This window comes from Melitaea cinxia, chromosome 10, assembly GCF_905220565.1.
Source record: "Melitaea cinxia chromosome 10, ilMelCinx1.1, whole genome shotgun sequence".
NCBI classification, from domain to species: domain Eukaryota; kingdom Metazoa; phylum Arthropoda; class Insecta; order Lepidoptera; family Nymphalidae; genus Melitaea; species Melitaea cinxia.
In genome coordinates this window covers 12,162,454-12,176,704 of record NC_059403.1, presented here as the reverse complement: position 1 = coordinate 12,176,704, position 14,251 = coordinate 12,162,454, and the positions used below count along the sequence as shown (strand labels likewise).

At 35.0% G+C, this 14,251-nt stretch overlaps 1 protein-coding gene across 1 annotated transcript in view; it reads left to right on the top strand.

Annotated features, from left to right (window-relative positions):
* LOC123657429 (meteorin-like protein) overlaps positions 1–9,587 on the top strand; it is a 34,470-nt gene extending 24,883 nt beyond the window's left edge. The window contains exons 2-5 of the mRNA XM_045592975.1: positions 1,959–2,170; positions 2,271–2,561; positions 8,317–8,497; positions 9,380–9,587. Coding sequence (XP_045448931.1) covers positions 1,959–2,170; positions 2,271–2,561; positions 8,317–8,497; positions 9,380–9,587 — 892 coding nt within the window. The remainder of the gene's footprint in view (positions 1–1,958; positions 2,171–2,270; positions 2,562–8,316; positions 8,498–9,379) is intronic.
* The last annotated feature ends 4,664 nt before the right edge of the window (positions 9,588–14,251 follow it).

The window sequence follows — 14,251 nt, the reverse complement described above, 5'->3', positions numbered from 1 at the left end:
AATATTTTTTGTTTGTTGAAACAAAAAGATCTATGCGGTTTTTGTGTACCAGTTTTTTTATTAGTGTTTGTTTTAGCGCGTTGATAACGTAATGGCGTCAGGAGCAGCGATTATTTAAAAAAAAAAAAACTTTAATGTAAATTCTAATCACCAAACTCACAATGAACAACAATAATAAAATTATGTAAAAAACTTAAGTTATTTCACAATCAATATTTCTTTTTGTGTAATTTTATTTAATACTCATTTTTAATTTAAATTAAAGTCGATTCGTAATCAATCAAGCTATAAATGTTCGTAAGCCACCTCTCGAAAGACAAATAAATGTCGCATAATCTGCAAATGTATAAGGGTATAGCTATTTTTTTCGACACTCTTCCTGGATGTACGGATTACATAAGATTGTTAATCTTTGACAACCCTTATCCTATATAAGTGTTCTACAATAACTAGTAGACAATAAATTGGTGTAGTAACTATATTCAGATTTAATTAACAAAGTTATAGCTTACGGTGCTCTGATATTTTTAATTTATCAAGTTATTATGATTTATTTTCCTCAGCTTTTATTTTTTAACCGACTTCAAAAAAAGGAGGAGGTTACTCAATTCGACCGTATATATATATATATATATATATATATATATATTATGTATGTTCGGGGATAACTCCGTCGTTTATGAACCGATTTTGATGATTCTTTTTTTGTCGGAAAGGAGATATCCCTAGTTTGGTACCATGATAAGGAAACCAGGAATGCGTATTTACTTGACTATTTTTTCGTCTATCTACGTTGTATTTGCCTGCAAACACAATTATTATTGTAATATGTCAAAGAAATATTAACGGCCGTTAATGTTTACATAAATTTTATTTCTTAAAGGAATTATAAGTAGTGTAATGTAATATTTTTAATATCTTGTCCATATTTGGAAGTCATAAAAAATGCAGCATGAAAATCTCTATCGTTACCGGCAACCAGTTTTTATGTTAAACTATTAGTACGTATAGGTATGAACATAATATCTCAAGATTTAGTCCATTAGGGAGGATTAAGGAAGCCCTGCGATGACGTGAAAGTATTAAGGATGTGACTCGACGCTGAACATTCTATAAATAGCTACCGTATAAAAAGAAAAAGTGTGAAGCAGGTTTTAAATTAGTAGGGACAGTTTTTATATATTAATTTTTAGTATGAAAAGAAAAAGTGTTTAAAAATTATAGTAAATTATTTTTAGTGATATTTTAAATTATTTATATTGCGTAATTAATCGATGTCAACCCCTTACTAAGGCTATGATCAACTTCCTGCTTTACTTGCTTTTTGTACCTTGCATAGTCACCACAGCATGCGCATTTACAATGCCATATAAATCGTTACTGACTCGGAGGCACTTCAACATGACTAATAAAGAGACGTCAGACGGGCCACACATACAATACATTTTACATAAAAGCCTTGTCGTTTTTTTATGAGCGTCGCATCAAACCATGTACAAGTACAACCATGCATGTTATCTTTTATAGCGCGCCCTTAGTCGTATATTTTAGCTTTATGTTATGTTAGAGTCGTGGGCAGAGCGTGGGCGCTACTCCAGAAACACAGCTCGCTTGGCAGATGTAAGATTTGATCAGACAATTGGCTCGAAGTAGCTTTATAACAATATATAGATAGATATACGCAAGTATTAGTAAGCACATGCGAAGAACAATCTATACTTTACACACTATAGTATTTTGTATTTCCTACCAGTGAAGCTACCTCAATATAATGTTAAAATTGTGTACCAATCCTATTTGTAATTTACTCAAATTTGTTACGCGATGACGATACGTATTTTTGAATACATAGATATTATCTTGGTTTTCGAGCATTTTATGTCAGTTTTTTTTCTCAACCTATACTCAATAATTTCAAATATATTTCCTTAATTTAACTTTTTTGTTGTCTCTTATAGCGGCTTGACATCGAGCGCGGAGCGCGGCGTGACGCCAGTGTACCTCCGCTGCCGGGAGGGCGGCGTGTCGTGGCTGTACCCGCGGGGCGCACTGAGGCTACTCTTCAAGCCGCCGCTGCCGGCCGACGAACGAGACTTTACAGTTTGCATCCGAGTTATTCGACGGCCTGACCCGCCTGATCTCTTCCATACACTGCGGCAAAACGAAACAGGTAACCTTAGCTTTTAGGATTACCGTGTTTTCGTATATACATTAAACGAAGATATTAAAAAAAAACATGTATTATTATTGAATATTTATGTATTTTCCAGTTGCCGCTGATCGCTTCCCAGCTCGCATATTCGTGGAAGGCGTGCGCAGGCTGGTACCTCTGTACGCTCCCGACGACGGCGACGTCCGCGAGCTGCGATGTTTCCACAGTCGGAACGGACAAGCCGCGCTCTACGTCGAGGCCGAACCGGAGGACGGACCCAAGAGACGAGTAGCGACCTTTAAATACGAAGCCAGGCCGCTTGTGAGACGACATTATGATCCCGCTACGGCTGACTGTCGACCTTGTTCCGATTCGGAACTGGAGTTGGCCTTCTGTACGAGCGATCTCGGTAACCAAATAATTATCATGTTAAAATATAATAATAATAATTATCTTGATATGATGTTACAATATTTTCCAACATGCATGATGTAGCACTAATAGTAAAAATTCGTTAACTCGAATAGTAAATGAGTTTTCTGTAGGTAGTTTAACTGAACGTTTATGGTAGCTATTACACTACCGCAGTAATGAGCCAGTTCGAAACCAGAAGTACGCCGGCTCCCTACTGATTGTTAATAAGGCTTACAGCTCTGCGACCGCACTGCAATTTGTCGCCATAATCTTCGTATCCCCTAAATTTACTTTTATGAAATTAAATTTATAATTATATGGCCTTTTGTTTAAAAAAAAAAAGCATATGAATATGAAAGTCTGAGATTAATTAGATTTATTAAATTCAAAGGATTAAAAAAAAAACCTTGAGTTTTGTTGAGTGTGTCTTCGCAAACTTTTCAAAACGGACGGAACGGACGCCGCAGATTAAAATGCAACTCGTACCGGTCTCGATTACGGAAACTCTTACATATGCAGCAGGGGTAGGACGGGATGACTACTTAGATTCAATTTACGTCCATAATAAGCAAAGTGACATGTACAGGACAAACTAGTCTGGAGGCACGCGACGCAGCGGGGAGTGAGCGTGGATATTTTTTCTAATCGTTTGATAGATTATAATGGTGGAGTTATGTCATGGTTCGGCCGGCGTCGAGGCGGTGGGCGGCCATTATTAGCCGCCTCTAGCACGTACCTATCATTGAAATTTCTGTGTGTCATCCTACATAATAATTATTGATATTTTGACAGCGTGCATCCTAGGGAAAGAACGGCCACGTTCAAATTATATTTTTTATTTTATTATTATTACTAAGTTTTGAATCCGTCTCAGATTCTACTAAAATGTAATTGTTGATTTAAATTTATTTTGTTTTGGATGTTGAAATATATTTAGCTATCTATTATTTAGTAAAATTTGTAAAAATTAGACAAATTGCAACACCATTTATATGCAAGTAATAAATAAATAAGTAATTATAGTCTTGCGAGCTGTATTGTGGTTGAGGAGAGAGACGTAGGAGGCTCGTTAGTTAAAAGCCTTGTCAGTAATTATTCCTCGGGGCGGGGTCGACAACCGTTTACTTTTACAACTATTCACTTATCTCTCTCAAACAAAAGCGACTTATAAAAAGCAGTATGTGTATCTACATTCGCTTACTTATAGATAAGCAAAAAGCTTGCGACGCGTCACGCGGACAATAGTACATTATCTTTACAGATAACAAATCTGGTACGGCGACGGACAGTTTTTTTGCCTTAGGATAATACAGGAAAAATTTGCACTCTTACAAAAATTTGCTAACTAGACATATAATTCTGTCTTATAATGGAGTATGTCAATTAAATGAATCTTTACAAATAAATAAAATTGGAGGAGGAGTGAGATTTTTACTAAATGCATATGGATGTATACTTAGTCATCATCATCATCTTCATCATCATCATCATCATCATTAATTCAGCCTATTTCAGTCCACTACTGGACATAAGCCTCCACAAGTTCGCGCCAAAAATGGCGTGAACTCATATGTGTTGCCCATAGTCACCACGCTGGACAGGCAGGTTGGTGACCGCAGGGCTGGCTTTGTCGCGCCGAAGACGCTGCTGCTCGTCTTCGGCCTGTGTATTTCAAAGTCAGCAGTTGGATGGTTATCTCGCCATCAATCGGCTCTTTAAGTTCCAAGGTGATAGTGGAAATGTGTTATCCCTTAGTCGCCTATTACGACACCCACGGGAAGAGATGGGGTGGCTATATTCTTTAATGCCGTAGCCACACAACATATATATATATATATATATATATATATATATATATATATATATATATATATATATATCTATAATATATATAAACGCGAAAGGTCATTCATCACGAAATCTCCGAAACTATAACACCTACAAACTTGAAATTTGGCAGGTAGGCTCCTTATAGGAAGTAGACATCCGCTAAGAACGGATTTTACGAAACTCAACCCCTAAGGGGGTAAAATGGGGGTTGGAAGTCTGTATGAGAGTCCCATGTTTTTGACGTAAGAGACTTGAAATTTAAATGTATGCTCTATAGATTACCATCTATGTTCAAATAATGTATCTTTAGAAATCAACTCCCTTTTGGGGTTAAAACGGGGGATGTTACGTTGATTCACTCATCACGAAATCTCCGAAACTATAATACTTACAAACTTGAAATTTAGCAGGTAGGCTCCTTATAGGGCGTAAACTACTGCTAAGAATGGATTTGACGAAACTCGACCCCTAAGGGGGTAAAACGGGGGTTGGAAGTTTGTATGAAAGTCCTATGTTTTAGAAGTAAAAGACTTGAAATTTAAAACGTATGTTATATAGATGATGAAAATGTCTCCAAATAATGTATTTTTTAGAAATCAACTCCCTTTTGGGGTTAAAACGGGGGATGTTACGTTGACTCACTCATCACGAAATCTCCGAAACTATAATACTTACAAACTTGAAATTTAGCAGGTAGGCTCCTTATAGGGCGTAAACTACTGCTAAGAATGGATTTGACGAAAATCGACCCTTAAGGGGGTAAAACGGGGGTTGGAAGTTTGTATGAAAGTCCTATGTTTTAGAAGTAAGAGACTTGAAATTTAAAACGTATGCTCTATAGATGATGAAAAGGTGTCCAAATAATGTATCTTTAGAAATCAACTCCCTTTTGGGGTTAAAACGGGGGATGGTAGGTTGACTCACTCATCACGAAATCTCCGAAAATTTAACAATTAAAACTTGAAATTTGGCAGATAGGCTCCTTATAGGTCGTAGACATCCGCTAAGAATGGATTTTATGAAATTCGACCCCTAAGGGGATAAAACGGTGGTTGGAAGTTTGTATGAAAGTCCTATATTTTTGAAGTAAGAGACTTGAAATTTAAAATGTATGCTGTATAAATGGTGAGAAGGTGTCCAAATAATGTATCTTTAGAAATCAACTCCCTTTTAGGGTTAAAACGGGGGATGGTAGGTTGACTCACTCTTTACTAAATCTCCGAACTATAACAGCTACAAACTTGAAATTAGGCAGGTAGGTTCCTTATAGGGCGTAGTCATATGCTAAGAACTGATTTAACATAACTCGACCCTTAAAGGGGTAAAACGGGGGTTGGAACTTTGTATGAAAGTCCTATGTTTTTGAAGTAAGAGACTTGAAACTTAAAATGTGTGGTCTATGGATGGTGAGAAGATGTCCAAATAATGTATCTTTAGAAACCAACTCCCTTTTGGGGTTAAAACGGGGGATGGTAGGTTGACTCACTCTTTACTAAATCTCCGAACTATAACAGCTACAAACTTGAAATTAGGCAGGTAGGTTCCTTATAGGGCGTAGTCATATGCTAAGAACTGATTTAACATAACTCGACCCTTAAAGGGGTAAAACGGGGGTTGGAACTTTGTATGAAAGTCCTATGTTTTTGAAGTAAGAGACTTGAAACTTAAAATGTGTGGTCTATGGATGGTGAGAAGATGTCCAAATAATGTATCTTTAGAAACCAACTCCCTTTTGGGGTTAAAACGGGGGATGGTAGGTTGACTCACTCATCACGAAATCTCCGAAACTATAACAGTTATAAACTTAAAATTTGTCAGGTAGGTTTCTTATAAGGCGTAGACATCTGCTAAGAACTAATTTTACGAAACTCAACCCTTAAAAGGGTAAAACGGGGCTTGGAAGTTTGTATAAAAGTCCTATGTTTTTGAAGTAAGAGACTTGAAATTTAAAATGTATGCTCTATACATGGTGCGAAGGTGTTCAAATAATGCATCGTAATCTATATATATATAAAAGAGAAAGATCACTGACTCACTCATCACGAAAACTCAAAAACTGCTGGATGGTCCATTCATCCAGGATGGACAAAGATGAAATTTGGCAGGGAGGTAGATTATAATTAATAGACGTCCGCTAAGAACGGATTTTGCGATATTCCACCGCTAAGGGGGCTTAATTGGGGTTGATAGTTTGTATGAAATTTATACAGCAGGGTCGGTTTAAAGCAAAATAACCGCGTTGCAACCCTATGTGTTCAAGAAACATTTATATTGATCACTTATAAGTAGTACAAAAAAATATATTTTTTACAATATCTAACCTTTACGTTACTAGAATACTTTTTATTTACCCCTGTCTTCACGGAGTCACGGAGGAGCGTACGTTACGCTATTCTGTGGCATATAGTTACGTAGAACTATATTAAAAACTAAATTGCATGCAGTATATGTAAACATATTTACACTACAATACTATATTATTACTATATTATTTCATACCACAATTCTGACGAATTCAACGAACCATTTTGTTAAACGCGACGCGCGCTTCACGCGCACGTAGTCGCGGGCAACAGTTAGTGTATTATAAAACAAAGTCCCCAAAAGTGTATGTGATCGATTCCCTCAAAATCTACGGAACGGATTTTCATGCGGTTTCATCAATGGAGAGGTCAATCAAGAGGAAGGTTTATGGAACGGCTAAGCCGATTATGATGAGAGTTTCACTGGAAGTTTGCCGGAAAAACTTTGTGTCACACTGATTTCAACGCGGGCGAAGCCGCGGGCACAGCTAGTATATATATATATATACAGTACATGTACAAAATAACATTTAAAATTTTTTTTTGTCTGTCTGTCAATCTCTTTGTCTGTCTGCCCCTCTGTTTGTTACGACTAATCTCTGAAACTGCTGGACGTCTAAATCAGACGGGACTTTCACTGGTAGATAGCTGATGATGATGATTTATTTGTAACTGTGAACTGAACAATATTTCTTTTTTAATTTCATGCGGACGAAGTCGCGGGCACAGCTAGTCTATTAATATAATAACGGTTTTATTGTTAAAAATAGATTTATTTTGATGCATATTGAATTTAGTAACGCGAAAAAATAATTTACTTTTCCATTCGGTGTTCGATTACTCACCGACTCAAATTCTTCAATTTATCGATTTTGTTACAAATATTTGTATTCCGGTACTTTTAAAGAGATGTTAAGTTCCTAGGTACATAATTCTGACTGTAACTTAAGCTCGCTACAATACAAATTAATTTTTTTACATGATTATATTTACTCTTAAGGGTGGAAATCCGTACCTCGTAGTTACTTCTATTAGTTAATAGTTTGAAATATTAAAACTGAACACTAAATAGCAAAAAAACCTTTTGTTATTTATTATAAATTCCCATAACCGTTTTGTCCATAGCCGTTCGTTTTGTGATAAATCTCACGAACTTAAATCTACGTTTCAGTCTGTAATATCCCACTGCTGGACTTAGGCCTCTTTCCCCATGTAAGAGAAGGATCAGAATTTAGTCCACCACGCTGCTACAATGCGCGTTGTCGGATATATCTCCTATGAGTAACGATCGCTATCAGGTGTACATGATAACAACCGGGACCGACGGCTTAACGTGCTCTCCGAGGTACGGTGGGGAGACCCACTAGGACTGCACAAACACCCAGACCACGGCAAACATTTGTATGGCCAATACAAATGTTTTTCATGTGCGGTGATCGAACCAGCAACCGTCAGCGCAACAGCCACAAACCAGTGCTGTGACCGTTGCGCCAACGTGGCGTCTAAACCTAGAGTTTAAACTTAGGTAACGTTTTTGTTAATTATTAAGTATTCTCTATACTTTCTTATTTTACACTTTATTACTTATATTTAGATTTTCTTATTACTATTCAACAGTGTCTCGAGGCATCATCATTGGGAGTGAGTTACATGAGGAAATGGACGCCACACGTTTGACATGGCATCTCACTAAGCTGTTGCGCGTCACGGCCCCTGGAACTGGCGGTGAAACTATCGACATCGCCAACACTAGCGACATCGCCGACATTGCCAATGACGTCGACGACAACTACTATAGGTATAAATAAAATTATTCAAAATATATCTATTATTGAATTTAATTTTCGTTAGTGTATACAATTTCGTTTCGCTCTGCAAAGCGAAAGAGTGCTTTGACATATTTAAGGATCTTTCATGATATTCTAAAATTGGTTTCTCCGTTTGTGAGAACAATTTGTTTATTAAAAAAGTTACAAGTAGTAATAATATAAATATTTAGTTTCTTTGTGGTTCATTCATATGCTATAATTAATTACATTTATATTTATTGGAGATACATATAAAATGAGTTTAATTTAAAATCGCTTGAGGCTATAAGTCATCGAACACCGATTATATTCGATTTAGCTTTTAATCGGAGCCACAGTCCCCGAGCAAATAAGCTTCTATTGCTGTTTAACAAACTTGCAAAACATTGTTTTTTATCTACTTAATGAATTATGTACTATGTAATATTGGCTGTGTGGCTACGGCACCAAAGAATGAGGCGAGGCGACGAAGGGATAACAAGGTTCCACTACCATCATGAAACTTAAAAAGCCGACCGATGGCGGGATAACCATCTAATCGCTGGCTTTGAAACACACAGGCCGAAGACAGGCAGCAGCGTCTGCGGTGTGACAAAGCCAGCCCTGCGGTCACTAACCCGCCTGCCCAGCGTGGTGACTATGGGCAACACACACGAGTTCACGCATTTTCGGCGCGAACTTGTGGAGACCTATGTCCAGCAGTGGACTGCGATAGGCTGAAATGATGATGATGATGAATATCGGCGCTCGGTTTAGAAGTTTTAGAAACGGCTCGTCTTTTGACATAGGTCTCCTCAAAGATTTCAATTTCCCCCTATCTTTTGCCAATCGCATCCGTCGTGGAGCACCGCGTGATACCGGCCGCCCCGCAGGTCCGGGCGGGCGCGGCGCGCGCTGCGGGCGCACGTGCACGTGTCGGCGGCGTGCGGCGCGGAGGCGGGCGCGGGCGAGTTCCTGCTGATGGCGCGGCGCCGCCTCGGCCGCTACGCGCTCGCGTGCGCGCCGCGCCTGCGCGACTGGCGCGCGCTCGTGCGCCGCCGCGCCGCCGACGGCTCCGCGCACTGCCAGCTGCACTACTGAGCGCAAGCTGCCGACCGCGGCGCTGCTGACCGCGCTGCTGATCGCGCCGCTGCTGATCGCGACGCTGCTGACCGCGGCGCTGCTGACCGCGCTGCTGACCGCGGCGCTGCTGACTGCTGCTGTTAGCCGGGGTGCGAGGTGACATGCGGACAAGTCGTCTGAACTTGAGCTAACACTGTGTACTAATTCCTAGATCGTCGACGTTTTCAAAGCGATTGAAGTTTGATAATTCGGGCGAACTAAAAATCAGCTACTGACACGGAAGTCGCGCTCACGCCAAACCGAGTGCAGATACTGTCCATGTGTGTCAATGTTGTGACTACAATATTTTGCAGTTATGAAATTTGATACACGCCTGATGCTCCCGACGCAAGTGAAACGCTCTCGTACGCTATGTACTTTTGGATACATACACTTTTGGTACATACTTGGTATCATAGTGCTGTATTTGTAGAACATTCGAAAATGTTCCACCGAAGTGCAGTAGTTCTCACACGTTTAATATTGTTCAGACAATGTTTTCTGTAGTTTAACTGTGTAGCTAAAGTCAAGACTCATCTTATTGATGCGAGTACACCGCGCCTGATACACGTGATATACTTCTAATGAACTTTACTAAAATTAAAATGGTAGAACTTTTTACTACATTACGATTTCGATCGTGATTCGTAATGCTGTTATACGATACAGCTCATTTGAACAAAAAGATAAATATTCATACCGTCAACAACGATTTTCATTAACACTAACTATATTTCTAACTTTTTTAATGTAGGAATGCTAGCCATGCAATATAGAACATACTGTACATATTATATACTTATAGTTCTAATTGCTTTGATATATTAAAATTAAAAAAAACTACTTTGTCAATTAATATATTAATGTAGGATAATCAAACAAACCACTAAAATTACACAAAAAAGTGTGTTTGTGCAATTCACACACGGCAGAAGTGAAACTTCTGAAAAGTAACCTTCGAGATTTTTTCACTGAGAATACAAAATACTTTGTATTCTATTTCATTTTCTTCTATTCATTTATGTGTTGAGTTTTAAATCACAACGATTCTAAAGAAGGTTCACTTCAAAAATATCGGTTATTAACGTTGATGATTGTCGGTCATTTCGTTAATGTAATTACATTAACAATTAAACATTGATTTGCAAATAATTAACATACGTAATATAATTTTTTCAAAACATATATGTAACAAAAAAAAAATCGAGAGTTAATTTAAGTTACTTTCATTGATGACCAATATCCTACATATAATTTTAGTATAAATCATCACTTGCCATAAAGCTATGTACATAAGGAATATTTTATATTGTAGCGTTTATGATATAAGTATATGGATATAACGCAATACAAATTTTATAAATTTTAAGAAGAAAATGTGGTCCAGAGTGCCAAAATCTGTTATATTTAGAATATAAGGTTGATCTCAACTATGTACATACGTTTTTATATGATAGGAATATGCAAAGAAACGATTTTATTATCTGTTTTTCATCTAATAACTATAGCTAATAACTGTGTAGTAGAGGTATCACTCTACTTACCACATTGACTTAAATAGAAGTCGAAAATATTATTTCAGCCAGTCTTCCCGTATCTTTGTAAAAACTATATCAATAAAATAATGAAGATTAAATGTACTCTACACTTGTATATAAAATTTCTATATTAATAAAGTCTAATATATATAGAAATATATAACCGCATTCTGCGACTCTTTCCTACTAGTGCTTCCAAGGAGGAATCTTGTATAAAATAAATATTTTATTTAAAATACATTTAATTATGATATTAAAAAAAATATATATGTAAAATATAGAATAAATAAAATATTTACATTTTAATATATAGTTATGTACAAATATTGTCAACGATATATTTTATATGATAGGTGTCGACATGTGATATAGATATATGATGGAATGTTGAGTGTCTCAATGTATATATGTGTAAAATGTGTAATTCGAAGTCGTAAACTTGTATAGTCTAATAATAAAAGCTGTTGAATAATATAAAATACTTTAAAATGACTTTTTTTTCATTTATCTTTCTTGACGAAGGCGAACGAACTGGGCATTGTAAGGTAAGTTATTATTAAACTTATAAAACTCTAAAGAAACTAGTAATCCTACAATCTCAATGAGTTTTATTACTATTATGCGCCTATTTTAAACATACCTACCCTTTATTAGAGTTATAGATAAGATGAAAAAAAAAAAAACAATATTAAATATAGCAATTTATTTATTGACAAAATCACAACTGATACCACATAGAAAAACTACTCGGCACGGTTTAACTCTTAACTATATATAATATCACATAAACACTTTATAATTTCATAAACTATATACATAGACAAATATTTATCATTTGTTTTTGGTACAAATATTATGAAAGTAATTTTAACTGTAATCACAGCTCAAAAAAGAAGCATAAAAAATTAATTACAATTTGTAAAAAAAAAAAATATAAAAATTAGTTTACATACAAACATTTTTTAAGAATGAAACTCTTATAGAACTAACACTTGCTTCAATTTTTAAAGAACATTCTAGTCTCTATGGAACACTGTAATATTTATTATTAACATTAATATGTAGAAAAAGTGAAAACATTTAGCCGTTTCTGTCGACAACGAGTAACAAGTGTACTTGCAAAAAATATTTAAAAGGTAAATTTAATTTTTATATTTAAAACTGTCGTCTACATCGGTTCCCAAAATTTTTATAGGCAAGTTTACCATCCACTATCACTTTTATGTGATGTATTATTCAGATAATTTTAATTTAAAATCTTAAAGATAATATACTATAGCGCCCGGCGATTTATATTGTACATTTTCCAAAAGTCGATGTGCAATATTTATCACCGGGTACTGTACACCGTTGTCTATTTTCTGATCCGAATTAAGTGAAAACCAACTAAGACATTTCAATAATAAAATATAAAGTTTATTTATTAAAAAGACCGCTTTTAAAAATTGTCTAAGGACCAATTTCACCAGTTGTTGATTAAATTTATCTCGCACATAAGTTACCGTTATTCTATCAGCAAGAGTTAAAACAGGCACTTAGTGTCTGTTTCAACTTTGAATGCTAAAAGAAATACTTGACAAATAAAGTGGAGTTCGATGGTTTAACAGAAATAACATATCAGGAAGTTATCTGTAGGATACCATTATAACACAGACAACTATTAGACAATTAAAACAAGTGGTAAAATTGGTCATGAATACTACTACTTTATACGAGTTACCACAAAAAGATAATGCAGAGACAACAATTGAAAACAATTTAAGCTAATGTTCTTAAAACTGTTATTTGACATGAAGAATTGCCCTTAATTAAGGATTTTATTTTTATTTGAATCGTCAAACCTGAAGTTATCAGAAAAATTCTCAAATTGCTTGCAAAGTTTTGTATTACATTTTACATTGATTGAGATTGATATATTGAAACAGGTACATTACGTTTTTATGTGATATGTAGAATAATAATTAAAATAAAAAATCAAACATAACGCACATTACCAATGCGCTGTGAACTAGACGTATAATTTTTCTTGAAAATAGAGACATTAAAGTTATATTTTGTAAAGATCAATACAAAATTTTATTACAATTTTGAATGCAAATACAGATAAAACCGGTTGAAAAATATGAAATGTAACATATATATTTTTTAATTTCTAGAAGTGAAAGTGATTATCTAACATTTAATTAAACACATGTTGCTGTTGCCTATATTTGACAAATAATTTTAGGTCATGAGCAAAATCTTTCAGACGATAAAAAATTTATTTTGCTTATAAAATTTTTATTTTGCTTCTAAATATTTTTTTTATCATAAATATTCTACTAAACATTAAATACTATTTAAAATAAAAATAAAAAAAAAATCAATTCAATGCCAAAAACGAAACAATATTAACAGCTCATGTAACATTTATAAGAAAATATTTTATTGTAATGTTAATTTTAATTTGACACAAAAATTAATACATATAATAAATTGAACTCATTATCAGTCATAGTATAAAACTTCAAAATATGTGCTACTGTTACCATGTGATATCGTTTTATAAAAACTCTTGTTGTGAAAATTTATTTAAACTCAATGAAGAAAAATAAATTAGTTCAGTTCAACAAATGTACAAAATATGCTAATAGAATAATTTTTTCATACATACTTCTTATGTATAAACTATAAACATATGTATGATCGACTCTTTATAAGGAAATTAATGAAGTATAGCAATGTTCAAAGGCCTTCAAAAAACATTTTTATTTATATCAATACTACATTTTCAACTTTTTATTAACTTTTTTTTCTAAGATAACGCAAAAATATTACTTCATGGTTGGTCATTCTCGTGACTTTCGAAACGAGTTAATGAATTACAACTCGGTAATGCGCGGTATTTTGCGACTTCATAATATGACACCAAACTACCCTATTTAAACACTAGCCACAAGGCCTAGAAGTATGAGACTAGATTATAAAGAAAAATATTTAAACAATTTTTTTTACGTTACAATTTTGGTATTTTGTATACATTGAATGTATAAACTGCTAACATGAGTGTGCGGTTTAAATATGGTTTAGTAATTTGTTTAAACATCGGCAGTGAAGGACAAGAAA